Source organism: Aphelocoma coerulescens, chromosome 20 (genome assembly GCF_041296385.1).
Source record: "Aphelocoma coerulescens isolate FSJ_1873_10779 chromosome 20, UR_Acoe_1.0, whole genome shotgun sequence".
Classification (NCBI taxonomy): domain Eukaryota; kingdom Metazoa; phylum Chordata; class Aves; order Passeriformes; family Corvidae; genus Aphelocoma; species Aphelocoma coerulescens.
Window position 1 is genome coordinate 1665365 of NC_091033.1, and position 26105 is coordinate 1691469.

Below are 26105 nucleotides of genomic sequence, written 5' to 3' on the forward strand. Positions count from 1 at the left end.
CAAGAGGGTGCTGAAAACACTGATGGCAGCCAGCAGCTTGTCAGCACAGAGTGTGATAACAGTAACAGGCCTGTGCTGATAGCAGCAATCACCGAGTTCCCCAGCACAAATGGGGCTCCCAGGGAATTGCTCCATCCCCAAGAACAGAAGCAGCCAACAATTCTGTAGCCTACCTAAAATTTTGAGAAATTGCCACCATTGCTGCCAACAAAACCCCCCTCAAGGTAAGAATTAATTCCTCCATCACTTTGTTTAACATCAGGATTTTTATCACAATTCTCAGATACTGTATCCTGAATTTTACCTGATGCAGGATATCTGCTACTCTCCCTTGCTCACAGGAAGTCATTCCGCTGTTTTAGGCAAGGGTGAGCACTCGGTGATGCCACCAGGAGCAGCAGAGGTGGTTTTCCCAGGACATTATGAAAAACCCTCCCCACACCCAGATGACGAGGGATTCTTTGTAAGCTGAAAACAAACCCCACCCTGTAGCCATAGGGCCAGGGAAAGCACATGTGTCAGCAGCTGAGGAGACAGCACTGAACAGGGAGATGGGAAGGCATCAGGCTGGACTCATCTCCCAGCGAAAAATTCCAGCCTTTAGCCAACACTTTCCACTTGGACAGTGGCTGTCAGACAGCCAGCATCGAGATTTACATCTTCAAAGCTACAATCATCAAGAGGTTTTAATAGCCAGATTCAATTGAAGCTATTTCCTCCCTTAAGTATGTACAAACCAAGATGTGGAAACACTATGCTAATACTGAAGAATCAAAGTCAGAATTGCTGGGAAACTTGTGTTGGCTGAGGCACAGGACAAGCTTTGCATGTTAGAGAAAGATCCTCCATATTCTATTTCACTGTTTAACATGGCATTATCCATAAGATTAAAAAAAAAAATCACATGAACAGACACAGAAAAGGCTGTAGCAGGCTGCTCCCTCTCCATTAGCATTAAATTTGACAGTGGTTCAGCTGTTGCAGCACAGTCTGGTCTGTTCTGGAGAGGAAGGGAGTCCTCAGACTCAGAGCAGGCAATTAAGCAAATATTCCAACCTTTTATTCCCTTTGGGTAGGGTGCCAGGAAGCTTTGGAAAGCCGTGCTCATTGCTTGCATTGCCGAGGGCTCCCACCTGAACTAACCACAGACCCTGCAGAGCACAGAGCTTTCCTCCCTGGTGACAGAGGCACACAGAGGAGCAGTGCCATGTGTCCCCAGTACCACTGCTCACATTGATCTCCCAGAGGCCAAGAGTCCCCAGCTCTGATTCCCTGAGAATTTCAAATATCACAAGCACTCCCAGAACAATGGATACCCCAAGGGAGGGGGTATCCGGAGCAAACCCAGCACTTTTGGAATCCTTCATTTCAGGAATCGAGCAGGCATCTGACAAAAGAGCCACTGTGCAGCCCCAGCTCTGAAATCAAAGAGCACAGCAGATCCCAGGCGTGCGCCCAGAGCTTTCTCCAAGCACATCTGAGGCTCCAGTATCTGTGACCTACATAGCTTCCAGCCACCACCAAGTCTGCATCTTCACAGCTCGGTCTGCTTTTCCTGCAGGCTCCAAAACACCACGTTCCTGGTTCACAGGCCTGAAGAGTCCCCATAAGCTTTCAAGTTCAGAGTCCAGACCACCACTTAGCCACAAGTGTGGGTAGCAGGTCTGGCTTCAGGGGTGCAGGACCTGTCTGCCCACACAGCCGGCCCCTCCAGCCTGCAGAACCTGCCATGAAGATATTCCAAGGATCTGAGACTATAAACTAGGAAAGGGACACAAGAGAGGCCAGAGCACAGCTCTATTCACCACATCTAGTGAACTGATTCAGTTTTAGGCCACAGAGCTGAAGGCACTGGCTTAGTCATGCTGTTCCCATGGCACTGGGACCTACTCCCTTCTGTCCTGCTGTCTGGAATTCAGAATGTGACAATGACTCCCTGGCCTTCCAAGGAGGGTTATCAGCGAACCCCAGCCTCCAGCAAAAGCATTAAACATCACTGGAGCATCCCCTGCTGCTTCCAGGAACCTGCTCACTGTGGAACAGACCATTTTCCTGCCTTGGAAGCTATGTGCCAAAAGCCTTCTTGGCTTCAGTTCCCACCTAGCTTATCTTTATTCCTGTTTCCAAATGAGTGATCTCCTCTCCCTCCACTCCTTCCACCTTAGCAGTTGTATAACTCCAGCTACAAAATAAACACCATCCACACCAAATCCTGAAATCTTAGGGTGTTCTGCAGGATATTCCAAAATGCTTCCTCCCAGGACTTCACCTGCAAACACCAAGTACCAACCAGCAGGTGAAGCACATGCATTTTGGCTTTTCCTCATCTGTGGCTCGGCACTGGATGGTAGAGGGTGAAGGTGGGGTAGGGAGCAGGTAACAAGTGATTTAGAGTGGCTTAAGAAAGGTGATGAGAATGATCCAGCCAGACTGTTTTGAAGGTATTCCCATAAGAGACAGTTTACCAGAGGTGTCTTTGGAAGAAGCCACTCCTTGCTCAAGCACAGCAATGGGACCTTTCCACAAAACGGTGTTCACTTGTCTCCCAGAGCCTGAAGAGCCTCCAGAGCCTCCTGGAAAACACACCAGCCCAGCAATTCCATAGTCCAAGGAGCTCTAAACACATCATGAGCAGCCATGAAAGGCACCTATCCACAATGCTCTGCTTTCCTGCTCCTCTTCAGTTCTCCCTGCCAGCACGTTCTGCAGGGCCCTCAGGCACCTGCACCCACAGCAGGCACCACAAGGAGCACCGGGGCTCAGGAATGCAAAGCCCCTGCTCCAAACAAGCACCTTTGTCAGTTCTAAAGTGACCTAACCAGCAAGTGCAGTGGGGCCACAGCAAAAACGCAGGATCTGCTGGACTCGATCTAACAGAAAACATCAGTCCAAGTGATGTTCCTGACAGGAATTTATGGGGCTTTTGCTACAGGTCTTCAGAGTTACAACCCTGCCCAGGAGCTGTGCGCCAGCCTTTGAACACACCCAGAGGCTCAGCAGGCTGGTGATGTTCTAGCCATGTCCGTACCCATCCCTTCCCCTTGCTCCCAGCCCAGGTCCCAGTGCTCTGGCCGCAGCTCCAGCTCCAAGGCACACAGGGCGAGTTCCTCCTGCAAGGGCAGATGGAGGGAACAAATCAAACTGCTCCCTGCAGACACCTCCTCACCCAACCAAGGCCAAAATGGTTTTGGAGAACCAGCTCAAGATTTCTAAAACCTGACTACCAAGAGTTGACACACCAAGGAAATGATGCTGCCTTCAGTTCTCTGGAAAAAATCCCACCTCTACACTTCTCTGAAAATCCCAGCCAAACTGCGAAGACTGCCCAGGGCTGGAGTTATTCCTCCACTTGGCCATCTCCCCACACTTGGCCTGGGAACAATTTTAGACTTGGAATGCATTACTGCATTCAAGCAGCCACTCCTTGTCATGCCAGTTGTCCAACCCCCAGACCAGCTGGAGGATGAAATTCCTAGGAATAGCGAAATGCCAATCTTTGGATGCAGGGCTTTCCAGGGCAGTCACCAGCACGGCCTCTGCTGTGTTCAGCTCAAAGGCATTGCTGAGAACAGCTACTGTGGCCTCCCAGGACAGAGTGACTGTGTCAGCTACTTGGCATTAGTCCAGCAAGTGCTTTCACCTGAAGTGGCCTCGTGAAACAAGAACCACCAGCCAAAAATAACCCAACAGTGAGCACGGACACAGCCCCAGAGCAGCAGTGAGCTTGTGGGATACAAGGGTGGGATCAAGGAGCAGGTCTCCAACTATCTGCTCAAGGGGTTTGTTTGCCAGAAGGAATCCTCCATCAGCCTGTGGCAAAATACACCAGAACACGGTGCCACCAAGGGGGACACGGCTGGGAAGGACAGAAGGACACTGCTCTGCCCTTGTCACTCCAGGGTGAAACACAGAGCACACCCAGGCACTGACCCTCAGCACACACAGTGGTCCCAGTGTCACCTGTACAGGTACTGTGCACTTGGGGTCACTTCTGATGTCGGTGACACCACAGTGGGAACAAGCCCACCCAACCCCTGCTGCTACATTTTCCTGGAAAGCACTTTCAAGAGAACACTGGGGGTGTTTACGTAGCAGAGGCCCTGTTTCAGAGGAAGCGCTGCCCAGTCAGGTTTCTTGGATCTGGGCCGTGTCAGAAGCCTCAAGACAGACACAGTGGATACTGACTGAAGATGAAGGTCAGTGGAACAGGATGACTCCACCAGACATCTCCTCTGTAGGGCTCTGGCAGCCAGGCAAGATGAACACTGTGAACTTGCTGTCAGCAAGAGACCGATCCAGCGGGGAGAAGTCCTGCCCAGTGCTGGAAATAGGGAGTGCTTTAACTCCCACTGCAGCCCAGGTTACTGGGGACCTGGAGCTCATACTGCAGGAATAATTGTCCTCCTCAATGCACCTAAAAAAACCACTGCTCTCAGCTCTGTCACTGTATGATAGCAAGACAAAAAATGTCCTTTATCCCCCAACATCCTTTCCAAGGCCAAAAGCAACCACAAACACTTTTGAAGATAAATAAATGGTAAACTGCAGCAAGCAAAGAGGTGGGACAACAACGAGTAAGTGCCTTTAATTTTCACGTCTGACTTCTCGTGTTTCCAATGGCACAGAGCTGGTGAAGAGCTGGCAGCTCCTGCCTGCTCCAGCCTGTGGCTGGCCCCCAGTCCAAGGGGGGCTGGTGCACCCCAGAAACACATGGGGCCCAAAGCGCTGCTGCCCTGCAGCCACTGCCCCACAGGGCCCCCACGCTGCTGCAGGGTGGGGCTCCACCTGCTCCAGGAGCATCCCAAACACACTGCAGGTACCAGCTGCTCTGGGATTAGCCTCTTGTGCCCTTTCAGGGAGGCAGGGCAGCTTGGCCAGCCCTTCCCACAGTGCCCATTCCCCACATGCTGTGGCTGGTGCCTCCAGCACCACCATCACACCAACAACAAATCCTGTTCTCAGGGGTATTTCTATTCCTGTCCCAGACATGCAGCAGACACAGGATGCCTATGAGATGACAGCAGACAAGCTTCATACCTACAAGCCCAAGGCTTGAGATGGGGAAGACAACTTTGCATTAAAGCAGCCATAGAAAAAAAGAAGAACAACAACCCCCTTTTAGCAAGAGATTCAGTTCTATTCTTCAGCTGTAACCATGACACACAGCCCAGCTGAGGAAACAAAACAGCAACACGTTATTTTGGATACTGCTTTGTAAACAGATGTGTGGCCAGTTATCTAATTGTGGGAACATGGATACGAGTAGGCTTGGAGGGAGCAGCAGAGCACTTGCAGGGTTATTGCACTCGCAGCAGTTTGCACCATCCATCTCCACCAGGAAATTTCCATGGACTGCAATGTCAGCAGCTTGTGCTGCAACACACCTGGGAGAATCTGTGAGGCGCCACCTCCCTTGGGTACCACAGCACTGTCCCCTCCTACTCTGACCACTAACAGACACAACCACGAAGACAGATACAGGAGGTATTTCCTCAGCTAATTGCTAATTACATTAATTGACAAGACATCTGACTCAGCTGCTCTAGAGCCTGGTGGAAGCTGGGCCTCCTTCTGCCTGTAGCAGGAATGCCTTATCCATGGCAAGAGGGTGTAACAGCAGTGAGTCACCTTACAGACACACAGGCCAGCCCTGGGACAGAGCTAGCACAGCCTCCTGACTGCAGGGGGATGTGCCTGCCCTGGCAGCTCACACCAGGCAGCCAGCACTGGCAGTGCTCCAGCACCACGGAGCCCAGTGAAAGAACACGGAGCAACGCTGAACACAGGTGTTCTGCACAGGGTAACACAGCCAGAGCTCGTGTGATGGGATCCACCGACAGGGGACCGCAGTCACAGCTGCTGAGCTCAAAGGGAAAATGAAAGAGTAGCCCAGGACTAGGGTGGCACAGTACAGAACACTGAAGTGTGCTTGCTCTCTGCACTGGCACACGAGTGTCACCGCCACAGAGCCGAGGGACAGCAGCAGAGCTCAGGGCTGGGAACAGCAGAGCCAGGGCCCTTTGCCTCCCACCTTCACCTGATCCCCTTGGTGCTGAGCAGCCACTGCCCATGCCCAGGTGCCAGATGGGCACCCACAGCCCCCACCCCAATGCAGGGAGCTGGGGGGCTCAGGTCTGAGCTCTGTTAACATTCCACTCATGAAGGACAGAACATCCAGGTAACTTTCGGTTTCTCTAGGTCCGGAACCCATGCATGTTCCAATTTGCAATACAAATATTAGTATTGTGTTAGATTAAGTACCAGCTGTCCTGAGAGCCAGGATGACATCCCAAATCCAGCACACCCTCCCAGGCTGCTGTCTGGCAGGACAGGCGTCTGGCATGACATCACCCCCCAGGACTATTCTGTTTGAGTGTTTCAGAAGTGCTCCCTGTTCAGAATTCAGGGACAGAGTTCAATGCTATGGCAGTGCTGAAGGAAACATCTTGATACAACTATATTGGGAGTTTTGGCTAAGCTGGTGAATTTTCCACAGGAGCACCAGTGCACCCCAGTTCTGCAGGCACAGATGTGCACACAGCATTTCAGTGAGTGGTCAAGAATGGACTGGGAAGCCCAGTACCCCCTTCTGAACTAAAAGCACCCTGGAATTCGTCTTAAGGACTTCAGTCTGAGCTTTCTCTTTGCTTACTTCTGCAGTGATCTTATAGTATGAACGTGATTTAGAGGAGATTTTAACAGGGTATGAATTCACATGATCCCTGGAAGCCTCGCCTTACCCGGCTGCCTTTTCTTCCATCAGTTCCATCCCAGGATGCCTGTCCTTTGCCTATCCAGGCAGCTGAGAAGTACTCCACCTCCTCAATACACATAGCACTTCCTAAAGCTAGAGATGGGCTCCCTTGAGCAAATGATCCTGCAGTTCCTTATCCAGTCAGTTATCAGAGGAATAATGCTCTCAGGAAACTAAGGAGAGAACTGCACCATGTTTAATTCAGCAGCCCCTGCCAGAATGAACCACTGTGCTTTAGGCTTTGGTTCTTGCACACCAGATGTCAGGAGTTTCAAAACACTCAAGTTATTTGACACTTTGATTTCCCATATACAATGTATATTCTCTGTAAGGATCAGAACAGCCCTTGGTTACTGTTAGGCGTAAGAGCAATAAAGTGCAAAGAGCAATGCCATGGAAAAATAATTGCTTCTGCAGTTGGAAAGCCCTCAGGCTGGCTGTGGCAGGTTTAAGTCAGACTTTGTCCTGCCATGTCCCACCGGCATTCGGAGTGTGCAGCCCCTGGACAGAGAGGATTGTTGACCTGTTGGCTCCCTGAAGGTACCAGGGAACAAGACGACAAACTGAGCAAACCAGAAGGCACAACCTGAAACTCTGGAAAGAGACCACATGTCAAAAATCCCCAAACCACTACTAAGTGTAGGTTTCCCTACATTAAGATGACCTATCTGTCCCCCACTTTCCCATCCCTGTCCCCCTTCCTGCCAGTGAGCACTGTGGGGATCCCTGTGCAGCCCACCAAGGTGAGCAACAAGCACCTGCTGCCCCTCAAGACCAGAAACACAACCACAACTCCAGCACACACCACGAAGCAGCTGCAGTCTGAGGAGCAGGTGCAGAGCTGGAATCACATCACTTGAGGAATCATTTCCCATATGTTTGAGAACATGGGCCCAGATTTTCATGCCCTGGTGCCTAACAGGATACCAGGTAGCAGTTCAGGTGTATTAAGCACTCTGCTTTATCAATACTAGAAAAATCAGACCTCCCAATCAGAAACTTCTTACTAAGGAAATTCACTTGCTTGTCTTATCAGTTAGAGTTCATCATAAAGCCAGCTAAGGAATTTATTCATACATCTCACCTGCAAGAGGAAAAATGAGTTCTACCTTCAATTCTTAGTTTGTGGAATATGCAGAAACTGTGGAGAGACCAGAGTTCCCATATGCACAGGTTCCATTGCAGAACATGCAGAGTTCCCCTTTCAGCAACTCCCTGCTGGACTATTTCCTTCCTACATTTCTGACTGTAGCTGCTTGAAAACCCCAACTCTGACCTTTACCACTTAGAGATGGAGGAAAACAGCAACCAAGAGCTCAGAACTGCAGTCAGTGCTTCCCAGCAAGAGAACTCCACTGGCAGCCTTCTGAGCCTGTGCACTGGACCTCGACGTGTTACACATGGCCAGCTCCAAATCTAGGCAGCCATCAGCACCATGCTCCAAGAGCAGGGCCAGGTCTGGCAGGAATCAGCTGTGGTACAGATGGATGGCTCAGAAAACCTCAGTACAAGAGGCCAGTTGAACAGCAGCCACTGCCCCTTCAAATAAAGAAGTCTGTTGGTAACCTGAAGCCAAGTGCAAGAGAGAACACGTGGAAGAGGTGAGCTTAGGGGTGCCCACAGTGCAGCACAGCACACACAGGCATTCCCAAACCAGCACAGGCCAGCCTCCTCCTGAATGCATTCCCTCTCCAGGAAAAGCTCAAAGGACTTGGAAAACCTGGGCATGGGCTTAAGCACAGGTTATGGCTTCTGGAGGTTACTTGCAATCCCAGAAAGATTTGGGTTGGAAGGGACCTTAAAGACCATCCAGTTCCACCCCCTGCCACAGGCAGGGACACTTCCCACTGGCCCAGGCTGCCCTGCCTCTGTGGCCAGGTGTGCAGGCTTTCCAGTTTGCCAGCCATTCCCAAGTTCCTGGCAATCCTGCCAATAGGATTAAGCATCAGCCAGCCTGAGCAGAGTTAAACTGCCAGCTCAGCTTTCAGCAGCAGGAGCACAGAGGTGTCTGACAGCACTGCCAGCTGTGCTTCCCTCCGAGCTTCAAAGTTTCTCACAGCATTGCACAACACACAGTGCAGCAAGGCTGCCTAAAATATGCAAATACTACTGACACACAAGTGATTCACAGCCCTGAGGTTTGTCCCTGGCTGGACAAGGAGATCTTTAAGACTGAAAGCAGCCAAGTGCCACCCTTGCCCAATCTGTGCTTGCCCCACATCAGCACACAGAGTTCACTGAGTGTAAAGAGCTCAGGCACCTTGGCTCACTGAGGTATCCTTCTCCTACTGAGGGCTTAGAAAAGCACAGACAATACAAAGAGCAAATGCATTTCTCTCCAAAGCAGCAGGAAGGACTCTCTTGCCTTTTGCCACTCACTGACCAGTTACCAAGAGGTAAAGACACACCAAGGGAAAAGTGCTGCTCTGTGTGGCAGCTGGCCCACATGGGAACCTGAGGCTTCCACACACTGAGTAACTTCACTTTTCTATTCATTTGCTTAAGAGCATCTGCCAGCTCTGCAGCCTCTTCTTCTGTTTGCTTTGAGCACAAATCCACATTCGTTAACCTCCATCTCTGGGTGATGCTTGCAGGAGCTGTCACCTGCATAGGAGTACACCAGGCCATGGCTGCAACAGGATGAGGCAGCTCTGGTTTCACAGCCTTTATCAGAGATCACACACAACAATTTGATGCCTGCTGCAAGCCAGGACCTGGAAACAAGCAATCTGTTGACTTGCAGTCTGAACAAGCACTCAGTGTCACAACCCTGAACCAGCTCCTGCTGCAAGAATGCCCGAAACCAGCACTGGGAAGATGCCCAGAGAGACTTCTAGCAATTTTCACTACTTTATCTTTCAGGCAGGAATGCCTTTTCCCTGAATCTCGTATATTTTTGCAGTTACTCTGCAAAATTGTCAGTGTCCACTCATTCTTCCCTTTTAAGTCTGGACACTGCTTACCACCCTGTAGGTGACCATCTTCTGTAAAGACAGCTTTTAAAACTTTTTTTAAATGACAGGTCTGAATTCCAGAGAACTCAGCAGGACACCACATTAATTTGCAGAATATTAGGTTTTATGTTTCTGTTCCCATCCTCAAGCACTCAGCCTGCCTTGGTTGGCACCTCAGCTTTTCCTTCTTTTCCTTTTTCAGAGGCCAACTGAGCTCACCTGAGGGCTTCAAGGAACCTGTAGGTTCCCAGGGAAGGGGTTTGGCACAGGGGAAAGGACATCACCCAATGCATTTGCACGGTTAAAACACTTGCACTGTAGCCCAGGGGGTCTGTGCAGCCCTGCAAGGGGAAGCAGCTATCACTTAATCCTCTAAGGCCCAAATCTGGGGGATAAGGAACTCCACAGAGTCTTATTCTGAGAGAATAAACCATTTCACAGTGACTTGCTCATGTAATAAAGGAATTTGATGAGGTTAACTGTTTAGACAAGCCCACGAGTAAGGACAGAAGGACTAGTTTCCTTCCAGGAAGCAACCTATTCATAGCCTTTAATGGAAATCTCCAAATACTTGGGAATTACTTGTTTTGCTGTATTAAGGGAAACTTCATCTCACCCTTCCCATAGATGTAGTTCTCTACACACACTGAAAATGGAAAATGTGCTACAACACAGCTAAACCTCCACACCACGCAGAGTTTGTAGGTGAGCTTTTAACTCCTTTCCTGAGCAGCCTCTGTCTGCCCACTGCAGCCATGAACAGCATCAATCTCAGACCTCCATGCAGTTATTTTCTCTACAGTAGCTGGAGTGCTGGAAGTCAGAGCCAAGTAGCCTTGGAATGGCCTTGCAGCCACCAGGACAGATGTGACCAGTGTCAGGAGAGAATGAAAACACGTCCCACCCTCTGCTTTTTTAAGCAATGCTGGTTAAAAAGCAGATCTTGGCATCTTTAGCCAGACAGCAGCTACTTTAAAAACAGCAGCACTGTAAATTAACATGATTCAAAAGCAACTGGCCTTTCAGTCACATTTTTCTCCTAAACAGGACTCGTATCAAATGTTTCAAGGAACAGACAAGGTGAAAAAAACATTTGTCTTCATGCTATAAGCTGTTGTAGCCTTTCATCCTGAAGACCTAGCAATCCAGAAGAAAAAAAAAAAAAAAAAAAAAGATGAGTCCATCAGCAGAACTGCTGGAAAACAGTTTTGATCTTTTCAGGAAAACAGCCAAAAATTTCTCTCACACTGAAAAAGTCAACTTGTTTCAGCTTCCACGTTACATAAAGTTCTGTCCTTTTTGCCTGAATACAAGGTTGCTTAAAGCGAGCAAAGCTCAAGGGAGTTGATGTACTTGCCAAGGAAGTGTCAGCCCTGAGAGATGGTAACTTGGAGCAGCCCCAGCCAAAATGTGCAGGTGCCATGCAGGAGGTCCCTGCTCAGCAGTGGGACCAGCATGCAGCACCAGGAGAGCACCCCAATCTCACCCAGAGACACCCCACAAACAGGGCAAACCTGCATGTCCATGCCATAAAATCAAGCATTGCTGGCAGAACAGTCACAGGTCACAAGCTTCTGTGACAGGTATGACAAAGCCCCCTATCCAACCAAGAAATAACTGCAAAGCATCAGCTCCCTGCTTGCCAGGCCAGGCACTGCCACCACCCTGCCTCCCATTAATCAGGAGGAAGTTAATTAATATTTGAGTAGGCTATTACAGCTCAAGGCAGAGGATCGAGTACACTCTGCCATGCTCCCAACTAGACTCCTTACAAAAAAAATTTAAAAACAATAAAGCTGAAGACAAATGCACAGCAAAAACAGTACAGAGCAGAACACATCCTCACAGTGTTTCGGTGACAAATCATGGTACTTCAGGAAATAGGAAGTCCCCATCGTTTTGGCAAAAAGTAGAACTAAGCCACGAACTAAGCCCAATTCTCTGCTACATCCCCACCTCTGCTGAGCTCACACAGACTGTGTTGGCTCTCCTGGTCTCATCACCCACTGGCTGCTCTCCACAGAGGAAACAGCTCTCTCAGAAGTGCTGCAAAGGCAGGAGACCCCAAAAAAGCTCTTCCAAGTCACACCCTGGTGAAACATCAGCTTTTCTGACTGATGTCAGGGCTGACAAAGCTCAGTGTACCTGTCCCCCAGCCCAGCAGCACCAAGCCCGGTGCTGTGCCCAGGATGTGACCCAGTGGGTGCCTGGGTTTTTAGCACCACAAGCATTTGCCAACAGGGCCCAAGCACAGCAACTGCTGGACATCTGGGGCTTCCTGGCATTTATTTAAGTGAGCTCAGCAACACATGAGGAGATGGAGACAGTTTTGAGAAGGAGGGTATATGAGATCTTTTATGCCACCACCACTCCGGCAACAGCCTTCAAATCACAGCTGTAATTCAGGCTCATTTCAAATCTCTGTATCTTCCCTGAAGTCTATTGAGCTGTTCTGCTTTCTACTCCAGCTATTGATTACCGGGGTGGATGGGGTGAGGGGGAACGTGAGCAACTGCCTCCCAGCCACTTTTCAGTGATGCCACATCTCGTGACATCACAACTGTCTCCATGGTGACACAGCAACACAACTCAATTGAAACAGGAGGAGGCCAATTAGAACAAGAAAGCTCTTTTGTGGCTGGAACCATAGTAATTAGCAGAAATAAGAGAAGCCGTTATAAAAAAGACAACGTTGTAACAATAAAACCCTTGCTTTTAGCTTGCTAGGTGGACCCCGAACTATATCTATATACACATATAATCCCTTGCAGACTGGAAAACCCATGATATCACTAGCTGCATTCCCAGCTTCACAGAATGCTGAGCACAGCCTGGATCTGAGATCACTTTTCTCCTCTCCACTGGAGCCTGCTCACAGGCTTAGGAGGCTGCTCAGCCCTTCAGCTCAAGCAGAGCCCCCAAGCTGAGGTGCTTTTCAGCCTGCCACAATTAGCACACACACGTGTGCGGGGGCACACACAAAAGAAACCAACCCCAGGCCGCCAATCCACAGTGACTCACACCAGCTAAGGCTCCACCTTCAGGGATGAAGCACACTCAGGGCCTGGAATGGATGACATCAACAAGATCTGGACCCTCTAAATATCTAAGTTGTTTTGTTCTCAACCTCTAAATGAGAGACACACAGGAGCAATCTCAGCTAGTGCCAGTGCCAAATCTGCCTCCAGCTGATCTGCACTCCCCATCCTGTGGTGCACGCTGATCAGGAAGCACTTGCTGCAGTCCCAGAGACGAGGCAACTCTCTATTGCTCCAGAGTGGCCAGAAGCAACACACAGCTCTAGGAATTCCCCAGGGAGAGCAGCTGCTTGGAGTGTTCCAGAGTCAGGCTCTCCGCCTCAGGCACCTCCACTTTGGCCATACATTCAGCCCATTAAACACCAGTGACATGCCGCAAACTCACTGTATTTTTCTTTTCTCAATCAAGCCTAAAAGCTGCAGCAGGCCAGGAACAAGCTGAGCATAAACTTCCCAAGAAAGGAAGCCTGAAGGTGTGAGGCACAGCACAAAGTCAGGGCACCTGGAGCGAGGAGAGCAGCACCCAACAGAGCCACTGGAGCACAGCAACTCTGCACACACTGGAGGTTAAACCTCCACGGGGAATGCTGCTTCCCACAGCTCCTGGGAGCGGCCCTGTTGTGCTCCTCTCCTGCAATTCCACGGGAAAGTGAGGCATTCACTGCTGGCACGGCAGGCAGAGCACACAGGTCCCTAGTACTGGCACACTCATGGCATGTGGAGGCAGGGCAGCACTCTGCTTGGCAGCTGCTCTCTGATAAGAGGCACAGCTGCCTAAAACTGAGTCACCTTAGGAAAAAAAAAAAAAAAGATGCTGGAAAGCATCACACCATAAGAATTAGGATTAATTAGCTTTAACAGGTATCCCTCAACCACAGCAGAAGCATTTTTCAGTCATAATCCATGCAAGTGAGAGTCTTTGTACACAACCCTTGTACCAGCCCCTGCATCTGTCAGGGGAGGTTATTTCACACACAGCAGCAGAACGTGAGGTAAGGCCCTAACAGTGGCTGGGGTTCACCATTAAAAATGAGCCATCCTCTGGCACACACCTGAGGAACAGGACAACGGGACTTCCTCGAGCCACTGTCACCTCTGAGCACAGCTGGTTCAAAGAGCAGACACCTTCTGGCACATGGCTTCTGCAGAGCTGCACCCAAGTGGCTCCAACTTCCAAGTGGTAGAGATTGACCCTTCAAAAGGCTTGTGTTCATTTTTTAGTACATTCTGGACTCAGTGTTCCTGCTCCACCAGCTCGTTCACCCAGAACTGCAATCACATGCACCTGCTGCCTGCACACACACCATCACCCACACCCAGAGCATGTTTGCTAACAGAGCGAGAACTAGCACAGAGCAGAAAACATGATTTTCTGTGTGAACCAGGCCTTGCAGCAGCAGGAAAAGCCATTAGCTACAGAAGGGAAAGAACCAGGCAGAGGCAGAAATAACAGCTTTGGAAATAACCAGCCTCTAAAGTTATTTTTAGAGCTGCCTCCCTCAACACCCAAGATATTCAGAGATGTTGAAAAAAGAATATAAATCAAAGGTAAGCACACAAATAGCACTGCCAGGAGAAAGCAGACAGTGCTTCAAAGTTACTGCTGCCACCAGCAGCGATGGCTGGCCTGGTTCTGTTCCATTCAGAGCAGTCTCCTTAGCTTGGACTCTGCTTTGCTGTGCCACAGAGAGCTCAGGGGACCCAACCCATGGGTGCTGGGCACTGCAGGATGGTGCCGGCTGGGCATTGCTACCTCTGGGACTGAGCACAGCCTGGATAGGGAAAAGGACAGGCAGTGCTTCCATTCCCTGTGGACAGCACACTGCTATCAATGAATCAATTAGGTTGGAAAAGACCTCTGAGACCGAGTTCAACCTGTGACCGAACACCACCTTGTCCACTAAACCACGGCTGAGTGCCATGTCCAATCTTTCTTTAAACATCTCCAGATGACCCCACCACTGCCCTGGGCAGCCCATTCCAGTGCATGACCACCCTTAATGGGAAGAAATTCCTCCTGATGTCCAACTCAAACTTCCCCTGGGGCAGATGTGTGCCCTCTCCTCCTGTTCCCTGGGAGCAAAGCCCGAGCCCGGCTGCCCCCTCCCCTTCAGGGAGCAGTGCAGAGCCACAAGGTGCCCCCCGAGCCTCCTTCTCTCCAGGCTGAGCCCTCCCCCGCTGCTCCTGGTGCTCCGTTCCCTTTCCTGGACAGCCTGGGGCTGTGTCCCTGCGCACTGACAGAGCCCAGAGCGCTCTCGCAGCGCGACTCGGAGCTCTCCCAGCACAGCCCGGCCCCGGCCGCTCCCCGGGGCGGCGGCCCCGCTCCGGCCCGGCTCTCGCAGTGCCCCGGGGGGGGCTCGCCGGGGGCCCCGCACAGGAGCGGCCCGGCTCGGCCCGGCCCGGCCGGCGCTCACCTCGCCCTACGGCCTTGCTGCAAAGCGCGGCGGCCGCAAAGCGCGCCCGGCGCCGGGCAGGGAGCGCCCGGGCCCGAGCGGGGCCGGGCCGGAGCCGCCCCCAAAACCGGGACCCGTCCGGGGCCACCCCGCCGGCTCCTGCTGCGACCCCCGGAGCGGCACACTCCCCGTCCCGTTTTGTGCACCCGTGGGAAATCCACTCTGAACGCGTCCTGCAAGCACTGGGCATCTCTCAGCTCCAGCCCGAGGCTCCCGGGGCCCAGCCCGCTCCTGCTGTCACAGAATCACTGAATCACTTCGGCTGGTAAACACTTCTGAGACCACTGAGTCCAACCCGTGACCCATCCCTGCCTTATCATCAGCCCAGAGCACTGAATGCCACGTTCAGTCCTTCCTTGGACACCTCCAGGGAAGGGAACTCCACCATCTCGCTGGGCAGCCCTTTCAATGCCTGATCACCCTTTCCATGAATAAATTCCTCCTAATGTCCAACCTAAACAGCTTAAGGACAATATCCTGCCATCCTGTTGCTGGTTGCCTGGGAGCAGAGGCTGGTCTTTGGTCCCTGCCCTGCTGCCCTGAGAATGGCACTCAAGGTGTTCTCCCTTCTATCTTTTAACCTTCTATCTTTTAATTTCATCAGTTCTGACACGCTACAAACAGGAATTAAAGCTTCACACAGATGAACACCCAAAGCAGGGATCCCTTCTGGCCGGGGACGGCTGACAGCGAGCAGCAGGCACACGGGCACGGTGACAGCAGCCACAGCTCCATCCAGGCCTTTGTCTGCCTTCCCCAAAGCCCTGATTCCCCCAGTCAGCCTGGTTCAGTGTTTGACTCGTGCAAGAACAACTCCTGGGAGGGAGCAGGGCTTGGAGGGCTGCTCTGGCAGCCTCCCCTCAGCACCCAGCTACTCTGCAGCACTCATCTCCAGCAGGGCCCTCAAAAGAGCAGTGATAAAAGTTAATGTGTGGCACCACACCGCTGGTAGTGCAGCGGAGAGGAGATTGCAGGGCGACAGCTGACACTGAACCTGTGCCAAGCACAAAGGCCAACACCAGCAGCACCGTGGCCAAGGCAACAGGCTGCTGGTGAGCAGCGCTCTGCCTCCCAGCATCCAGGATTCCCCACTCAAGGCCTGGCTCTTGGCACGCTGTGAACCTCAGCACCACTGAAACCCAATACTTTGGAAATAAAGTAGCTGCTTTGTCCAGAACCAGGAGCTCAGGAGGTGCAACACCCCTGTACTTCCAAGGGATCAGATTGAACACCGGTTCAGGCACTGGGAGAAGTTCTCCAGCTCCATTCCACCAGTACCCATCTCCCCAAAGCCACCTTCTCTCCTGGGAAGTTCCAGCCCAGGCGGTACAAGGCTGGGCATCACAGCAGTCCTGCACTGCCAGGGAGCTTGCTGTGCTCAGAGGCCAGAATTCCCAGCCTGGGCCTGCTGCTGGAGTGGCAGCTCAGACTGGCAGCTGCCCAGCAGAGCGCACCGAAGCCCGGAAGAGCTCCCGCACAGGAACGGTGTAACTCGGGTCCCCATGTCTGGGGCATGCTGAGGGACTGGAAAGCCTCAGGGTTCAAACAAGGGGAAGGAAGGTTCCCAACACAACAGCCACTCCAGTGACCTGAGAGCCCAGGCATAGCGTGCTGGCCCATGACCTGTCCTGCACATGCTGCTCTCCCCAGAGCAGCACTGACCAGGCTGGCAGCCAAGCACGGACACGGCTCCTCACGAGGGCCTTCAGGAGGGTCCGGGGACTCCCTCAGGGAAAATTCCACAGCAGCCTTTGGGATACTTTCTCTGGCTTCAGACACAGGTAGATGGCTTACGTGTAAGGCCTAAGAGGGATGCAGCATCCATGCTTTAACTTCCTAATTTTAACTTCCAATTCAGTGCAGCTGTAGATATGCCCACTCTGGGTAGGAAGTTTAGGCTTGGAAATCCCTCCTGCACACAGCAAATGCCTGGCTGGGCTCTGTTCAAGTAGATCTAAACCACTCCCAGAATAGAAACAAAACCAGACAAATAATACTTAGAAGTTTGACTAATCTTATGAAAACAACTCACAATAAAAATTTCCTTTTATCAACTCTTAAATAGCTTTCAGCTTTCATCAAACATCACTTTGCACTATGACAGTGCATCAGTAGAAAGGCATAAGCAACTTCTGATCTCCACTTTAATTCCAGCTCTGACAGACCTGCACCACAGGTAAGAATTTACCTTTGAAACATTCACCACTCAAGTTTCTTGGTCAAACTTCAAACTGGAGAGACAAAACAGCAGCTTAAGCTTTGATCTCTTGGAACTAGGTTCAGAAAAGATCGCTGCAGTGAAACCTTGATGTCTTAATGAAGAGCACTAAATAGGATACACAAGATTGATTGTCAACACATCCTTGATGCAAATACTAGTGCTAAGATTTAAAACTTAAGCACATTCACTGTTTCCTTTTCGAGCACTGCTGTCTGATGCACCAAGCTACAGCCTGGCTCGGGCGAGTTCCCTTAGAGACTGGTTTCATGTTCTTGGTGTTCCCAGAGGAGCTGACAAGCTTCATGCTCTGAGACCCTGCAGAGCAGTGGGGATAACCCAGTTCCTGCATGCCCTGTCTGCTCAGGTGATGCTGCAGCACCTGTATGGGCATCAAGCACCCTGCCCATGTCCCAGTAGGTGCACGTGCCCCTCTGCCTTCACCAGCAATTCACACTGTGAGTCTAAGCTCAGCACCAAGGAGGGAAGGAGGAGAGAATCAGAACTCAGCTGTCTTCCTAGATGTATAGAAATTTGGGAAGAAGCCTGGCAGTGCATAACCCACAGCCCTGTCCTCTATGGAAATCAAAGTGTCCAGTCCTGGGGGACCAGCAATGCTTGTCACCTTCTGTGACAACAGACCAGCAGCCCATGCTGAGCTATGCAGACACTGGGACTGCCCTGCCTTAAGCTGCCCATTAATTAGAGACCAGACTCATGTGGGCAGATGGATCTGAGCACTTACCTCACTGTTTTCAGTGAAAATCACAAATGCTTTTGCAATGGTGCCTTTTGCATTCACCAGCCAGACCCTGGCAGAGCAGAAGGGAAGCTCAGGGCTGAGGCCCAGCTCAGGACTTCAGCCGTGGGGCTGTTGTTCCTCTTGCTTCTCCAGGGGACAGAAGGTTGGTACTTAATGCACCCATCTGCACCAAAGGGCCAGCAATTAATTAATTCTGCAAGATAAATTGAAGTGGACAGAATTTCTAAATATTTTCTCCTCTCCTTAACTGGCCCATCTGCAAACAGTTTAACTTTTGATGGTTTAAAGGCAGCTTATGTCAAACCCTGGTGTCATTCTGCACCCCATTTCTTCCTCCAGGTGGGAGGCCAGAAGAGAAGGGAAAGAAACTCATTTTTCCATGAGCTCTTCTGGAGAGACCCAAATTCACTATCCCCAACTCCAGCCCCCACAGAACTTTATCCGACAGCCTGAACTCTAATCGCCTTTCACAGCAAACAGCAATCATACTTAGCACTGCTCCCCTCCCTTTTAAATCTGCTCTGATAGGAAACACACTGACAACTTTTCACTGCAGAAATTAAAGTGGATTTTTCTTGAACAAGGCCACCAGCCTGCACAGCCTTAATCCTTCCAACTCACATATGTCCTTGTAACTTGCACTGCTCTGAATCCAATTATGCCTCCTCGATCCATTAAAAAATATTTGAGGCTGTTGTGCAGGTTGCACAGAGCAGGAGTATCAGCTGAAGAGGCACAAGCAAACCCTGCTGCACTGAAGCTCTGCAGGCTTCCCTCTGCAGGTGTGCGTGAAGTGGGTTACGAGAAAAATTAAAGTGGCACAAAGTGACTTTCACAGAGTCCAGTGACTAGTTCACTCCAAACGATCCCAGTCTGGGCTCAAACAACAAGAAAATCCATACAGGAGACAAGAACTGACACACAGCTATTCGCAAACGCCTGACAGTCATTAGTTATCCATTAAAAGCTTTTAAAGTTCTCTTGCTCTGGCAGCATGCACAGCTAGGAACGCAGCCATGGAGCAGCAGAATAACCTGGAGCTGAGCAGTCAGAAGTGTCCACAAATCCAAACTGCACACACAGACTAAGCACCCGACTACCCAATGACTGACAGAGCTGTGAGCAAACAAGCTGACAGCGTGTGCTGGGACACTGGCTACACTTCCACACAGGGACCTGTGGGGCTCCCAGCACATCGTGCTTTGCCAAATCCCATTGGATTTGACAGACAACCCACATTTCAGAGAAACCAAGCTCTTCCATTATCACCTTTGCTGCCCAGGGTCTCCTTGTCCTTTCCAGGCTGGCACAGTGCACAGCAGTTACACTCCAGCACTTCCAGGGCCACACTACAGATCCCGGGACCCCCAGCTGCACCCCAAACTTACACTGCCACGACAGAAGTGGGATGGAAGCAACAAGCTAGATGCAAAAATAGCATGTGGCAGTTCGGCATTTGCCCCTTAAAGATGAGTTTTTAGGTTTTCCACGCCTGCCAACAACAGAAAAATTCTGCAGATAACCCTCCTCTGAATATCTGGGTATGGACACACATCAATACTTTATCTGAAAGCCAAGCAGACAGAATTTGATCAATAGCTACACTTTTCTCCACCCCTTCAAGAACATGTAACTTCATAGCACCAAACGCCTATTGGAAGAGCAATTACCAGCAAAGTAATTTGGACCCTCTGGAGTCAAGTCTGCCAACTTACACGACTTGGCAATCTGGCTTGTTATCATCCCACATGATCGGAATTTATTTTAGAATTCAATGCCACATGCTGTGGGGTTTTTTATTCTCCCTTTTCTTCTTTTCCTCCCGCAAGTGACAAGCTACAGCCTAGGATTCAGAGGTCCTAATTCCAGTCACATCTCAAAGACATTTCCTGCACACCCTGGGGTCAAGGTCTTTGCAGAATAACTACTATTAGTCCTACCAACAGCATCCTGCAAACAATCCTCCTTTTTGAGCCTCTCAATCAAGACTGGAGTGGAAATAAAGAGCTACATTTACTCACTGCTCACAACCAACCTTAACATCCCCACCCTCTTGCAAGGCACACCAACGCCGAGCTGCACCTGCGGTTAAATCCCGAGGGATTCAGCCTCAACTCCTGCACAGGGCGGGCGGCTCCAGGCTGGGCTGCCACACCAGGTACCTTCAGCCAGGACCTGTTCTCCCAGGCTAAAAAAAGAGACTTTTCAGAGCCAGCTCTGGCCGGGAGGTGCCAGCTCGCTGCGCTGCGAAATGTCAGCCTTCAGCTCCGTGCCTCGCCCAGACAATTCCCTTTTCTTCTCCAGGGGAGGGAGAATCCGAACGCCTCTCCAAAGAAAGGGCCCGTGTCCCCCAGCGGGGAACGCATTTAGCGAGGCGCCGCTTCCTTCCCTGCGGCACCCAGGGACTCCTTAAGGGCCTGAAGCACCGGGCCGGGCACCGGCCTGACCCCGCACGGCCCCCGGGGGACGGGCACAGCGGGGCTGGCACCGGGGCAGCACCCACCCCCGCCCGGGCCCGGCTCCCCGCGGCGCAGGCGGCATGCGGGGGAGGAGGAGGAGGATGGAGCGGCCCCCACACCCCAGCCCAGCCCGGAGCCGAGCGGGGCGGCCCCGCCGCTCCCACGGAGGCCCGGGACGCGCGTGGGAAGCGGAAGGGGCGGCGGGCCCGGCAAGCGGCGGAGCAGCGGCAGCAGCGAGGGAGGAGGGGGCGGCACCCCCGCCCGCAGCCATGCAGGGCCCGGCTCGGCCCCCCGCTCGCGCGGTCACTCACATTGCCTCAGGAGCTCCAGACACAAAGCCATGGGAGACACAAAGAGGGGCGGAGGGGACCGGAGAGACGGGGGGGGCGCGGGGCGAGGGCGCTCGGCCCGGCCTGGGTCCCGCGAAGGGGAGGAAGAGGAGGACGAGCCGCCGGCGGGGCCGCTCGCGGTCCGGGGCCGCTCCGGCTGCTCGTGCGGCCGCCGCTGGAGAAGGGAGGAGACGCGCGGATCCGCCGCCGCACTCACCGCGCCCGCCCGCCGCTCCGGCCGCGCGCCCGGGCGGGGCCGCGCATTAAACAGCCGCCCCGCCCCGGGACCGCCCCGCGCCCGCCCCGCGCCCGGCACCGGCACCGCCCCGAGCCCCGCCCCGCCGCGCTCCCACGGCCGCGCGGGTCCCTCCGCCCCGCCGGACACGCGGCGGCCGCGCTCGGCTCGGCCGGGACCCTCGGGACGCCCGGCACTGCCGAGAGGGGACACGGGCGGCGGCCGCCGCTGCCGCACCGCCGCTGCCGCGGGGGAAGCCGAGCGCTGCTGAACAAAGCGGGAGCCGCTCCCACCCCACGCGGGAGCTTTGTCTCGTTGTCGCGGTAGCCGCGGTGACATCTTCCCCATCGCGGCCGCGGTCCCACCCACGCGCGAACGTGCGTTTGGCTGAAACATCCCTCCCGTATCCCTCCCGCTCCAGCCCCCGGAGCGGGCGCGGTGGGACCCCCGTGGGCGGCGGGTGCAGGACCTCCTGCAGCATCGCCGAGAGGAACCCTCCGGTGCAGAGGGAAATACATGGGAAAGAAACAAGTGAGACGAAGAGGTTTCCCTTGTGGGTGTTTTCCCCTGGTCCCAGATTTGCTAGTGGAGTTCTGCCCCGCTGGGCACGGGGAGAGGGAGGGGAGCCTCAGCGGGTGCGGGCGCTGTGTTGGGGCTGTGCTTTGTGCCTCCCCTGGGGCTGCCAGAGCAGGGCTGATAGAGAATGGAGGTGCGGAGGGGAGCAGGGCTGGCACAGCGTGCGGGCTGAGGGAAGAACCTGCCGGTGCCTGCACCCTGGGCACAGCCACGCAGGGTGCTGGAGGAGCATCCAGCTCTCTCCCTGAGATCCTGCGCCGGCACACGGAGCTGAGCACAAGGCTCCCGTGGACCGGGGCTGGGAACAGCTCTGCGAGGGCAGAGCCACTCTGTGTGGCGGCCGGCCGAGACGAGCAGAGGGTGCCCGCCAGCCCCTCTGCGTGGCGTGGGCACTGGTGGTGCCCGGCCCTCAGCAGGGCTCGTGGCTGTGCGAGCAGCGGCGCTGCCGCGTGGCTCCTGCCAGCAGCACGTGTGCTGCCCCGGCCCCTCGCTGCTCCCATCACTCCTTGATGCTGTGATTTATTGATGGCTCGCTGGGCTCCCAGCACTCGGAGAAGGGGTGGTCTGCAGCAAGGAGCGATCAAAGCGCCGTGGGAAACAGCGCACTGAGCTCAAGCGCTGCCGGCTCCGCTAGCAGGGCTGAGCCGCCGCCGCCGCCCTCGGCATTCAGCGACCGAATCGCTGCGGATTTGCTGCTTCTGCTCTTGGAAGCAGCAGCACAATGGGGCTGAAGGGCGATTTGGTCACAGAGTCAGCCCTGAGCCTTGGGACCCTCAGCCTAGGGCCTCCCCACTCCGCTGCCTACCAAGGAAAAACGGAAACTTGTTTTCAGTTCAGGGTCTCCCAGGTAGCTCTGAACTGCCAATCTCTTCCAGAACCCTCAGAAATACCCACGTCATGGCTCAGTAGATGGAAAAGATAATGAGAGAACGTGAAGGAGAAGAAAAGCAACCAAACCAAGACATACACAAAGAAACCCTCATTTGCCTGCACTGTCTGACATCCTGAAAAAGCTCCAGGCTGTTTGCAGCCTCGATCAACCCCACCCAGCCCTGCTCTCCTGGCACACGTGTGTGTCTGTCTCAGCTAAGGCTATCGCTGGTTGCTGCTGGGCTGCCCCAGCGATGGCACGAGCCCTGTGGCCATGGGAGCTGCAGAGGGGCTGAGCATCACCGACAGCGGGGACACAAAGGGGCACCCGTGACTGCCTGGTGTCAGGGCAGGTCTGTGCTCACCTGGGTCACAAGGATGGCCAGCATGTGGGGAGGCCACCAGGCCTTTTGGCCTGAGGAGAGACCTCAGGTGTCTGTGTGCCTGGCACACTGCCCTCCAGCCAGCTCTCCTCACGGGCAGAGCACAGCACCATGCACGGACTCCTGGTGCTGCCCTCACAGAGGCTCTGAGTGAGCTGAGGCACCCCTTGGTGCTTTGGATTCTCCTCTCCCACGAGGACAGCACCAACTCCCTTTCCTGCTATCAAAACTGATAAAAGCAAGCAACAAGGACTTGTCTTTCTGACCATATCAGCAAAGGGAAATGCTGACAGCTGCCTTTGTTTCTACTCCTTTGTAGATGGTCCCTGCTGGGAGCAGGCAGGCTTGGCCAGGACCTTGGAGCCGTGCTCACCTCCCCTGTGTCTGTGCCAGCACAGCATCACACAGTGTGGCTGCAGCTCCCCCCTTCCCAGGGACCTGGGCAAGTGGCATTGCTCAAACCCGTTGCAGCTGCTTTTGGGTGCCAGACACGTGCCTGCAGCAGGCAGTGAGCTCACAGCCTGGGTGCTGCCCGTGGGAGCGCTGAGATCTGGCAGCAAAGAGCACCAGGCACATAAAGACAGAGATGGTTTGGGTTTGGGGGTGGAGCTGAGAGCAGGGCTGTGCCCATGGCACAGCTTCCTGGGGAGAAGGGAGTGCTGGCTGGGCACAGGGCGGTGGTGGAGTTTCCATAATAACAAGGGAAAGATCAGAGGTGAAAAATGAACTGGCAAATGTGGACAGAAACAGCTGTCATGAATTTCTCTTTGTCCCACAGACACATGAATGCATCACAGAACATGTGTACGTGCCCTTTTTTCCTCTGCAAACACTGATGGAGCATGCAACAGAAATCTTTCCCTGGCACACACATACACACACACACACACTCTCTCCCTCTAATCCCTTTCCTGCTTGTATGTCAGAGAAACCTATTTCTGGAACGTGAAATCTAGGTCAAAAAGAAGGAGAAAATCTGAAGGGAATGATAACAGTCCCTCCCAAAGGCCATGTGGGGTCAGCTCAGGCCGATGGGATTAGTGAGGGGCCGTGGTGGTGCTTCACCCCCGGCTGGCAATGCCTCCTGGCCTGGTGTGAGCTCCCTGTGCCTTCCCATCGCTGCTGCTTCCCCACACGGGAGAGGAGGCCATGACAGCAGAGAGGAGTGCAACAGAAACTGCCTGCCTACACAGAGCCCAGGATCACGGCACACAGAGGAGGAGAAGGAGGAGGAAGATACACGACTTTCCCAGAAGCCGTGGAAACGTCCCACAGTGAGCCAGCCCCTGGGGATTGGGCCAGCACAATCAGGGGTGCAGGCACTTTGTCCATCCTCATAAGCACAGCCCTGCTGCCCCTGCAAGAGCATCGGTGCCAGGGGACTGGGCTGGCACCTGCCTTCTCCTGGGGCAGGGCAGGATCCCCAGCACAGCCATGGGCCCGGAAGCCAGCTCTCTAATTTAGTCATAAACAGGGAAACAAAAGCAATACAAAGAAGACAGGAAGCAGGTGAGAGGCAGAGGGCAGCTGTTCTGTCCTGAGCTTTGGGAGTATCTCTCCCAGGTGGTGCTCTCCTGCCCAGTCTGGGCTTGGCAAGTTCTGGTATATGGATGGGCACAAGGTGTGTGCAGCCCTGGCCTCCCTGCAGGAGATCTGGACACAGGATAAGGAGCTGGACACCTGAGCTTTTTGGGAGCAGGATGCTCTGAGCAAGGGTGGTGTAACCAGATGGCACAAGGAGGACCGGGAAGAGCTCAGGTAGAAGTGGCTTGGTGGGAGCTTTCCTGATGTATTTGCTTGCTCACCTCTGCTTTCCTGTTTCCCCTGGACATCAAATATTCCGCTCTGCATTGCAAGCAGTCTATTAAACAAGCAATTCCCAGAGCTGCCTCTAATAAGCAGGAGCCGGGGCTGGGGAGCCCTTTGTGGTGCTCGGGAGCCGGCGCGGCTGTCACCGCACGCCTGGCAATTAGAGGAATAGGTTCCACTGGGGCTTTTGAGTCTCCGGCTGCGCAAGGCACAAAGCTTTGTTTAAGGCTGATCGAGGGCAGCTCATCATCTGTCTCGCTGGCTGTCAAATGGGAGCTAATTGCCTTGTAATGTGCCGGTGACACAGGCATCAGTGGGAGGAACTGGCGTGGCAGGGGTGTGACAGCTGTCAGGGCTCTCCCCCGTGCTCCCCACACAGCCGGCGTGGAGCTCGCTGCCCCTCCTCCTGCCCTCTGACAGTGCCTGGATCCCTCTGCTTTAGCATCCAACCCCCACATGGCCCTCAAGAAACAAGAAGCCTGTGCTGGCCCCAGCACTGCTGCTGCTGGTGCCTCTTTAGGATGTGTCCCTACAGAGACAAAACCATTCCTCTGGGCTGGTCCCCATTCCTCTGGGCTGGTGCACGGATGCTGGAGGAAGAGAGGCGTCCCTGGGATGTGTTTGGGTGAGGGCTCTTAATTGTGTCATCCCAGAGCCCTGCATGGAGCAGAGGCCATCAGCGACCATTGCAGGTGACAGTGCACCCACTTCTCCCTGTTGGTCCAGGCTGATGCCACCAAGCTGCCACCAAGCTTGGGAGGCCCTTCTCCTACACCACCAGCCACTCAGAGCCTCAGGGATGCACAGAAAAGGCCCTGGGGGTGCTGGATGACAGCAGCTGAACACGCACAGGTGGGCAAGAGGCCAAGGGTGCCTGGCCTGTACCAGCCATGGTGTGGCAGCAGCACCAGGGCAGCGACTGCTCCCTGCGCTGGGCATGGCTGAGGCACCTCAAATGCTGTGTCCAGTTCTGGGCCCCTTGTGACAAGAAAGACCTTGAGGGGCTGGAGTGTGTCCAGGGAAGGAAATGGAGCTCGGGAAGGGGCTGGAGCACCAGGAGCAGCTGAGGGGCTCAGCCTGGAGAAAAGGAGCTCGGGGGGGACCTCACTGTCTACAACTCCCTGACAGGAGGGGGCAGCCAGGTGGGGATCTGGCTCTGCTCCCAGGTAACAAGTGGCAGGATGAGAGGAAAGGGCCTCAAGCTGCACCAGGGGAGGTTTAGATTGGATATTTGGGAAAACCTCTTCACGGAAAGGGTGGTCAG

At 53.5% G+C, this 26105-nt stretch overlaps 1 protein-coding gene and 1 long non-coding RNA gene across 7 annotated transcripts in view; both read right to left on the reverse strand.

Annotated features, from left to right (window-relative positions):
- Nucleotides 1-26105, reverse strand: part of DLGAP4 (DLG associated protein 4) — a 62861-nt gene that overhangs the window by 19404 nt on the left and 17352 nt on the right. The window contains exon 1 of one of the 6 annotated variants that reach the window (XM_069034494.1): nt 20951-21173. The exons of the other annotated variants lie outside the window; for them this stretch is intronic. Within the exon in view, the coding sequence (XP_068890595.1) occupies nt 20951-20981 (31 nt within the window). The 5' untranslated portion in view covers nt 20982-21173. Of the gene's footprint in view, nt 1-20950; nt 21174-26105 lie in introns of those variants that run through there. 6 annotated transcript variants of the gene reach the window in all.
- On the reverse strand, nt 16999-18363 carry LOC138121221 (uncharacterized). Its single transcript, XR_011156136.1, has 3 exons — nt 18163-18363; nt 17388-17525; nt 16999-17161 (listed from the first exon to the last, which is right to left on the reverse strand). It is a non-coding gene; the product is annotated as an uncharacterized lncRNA (long non-coding RNA).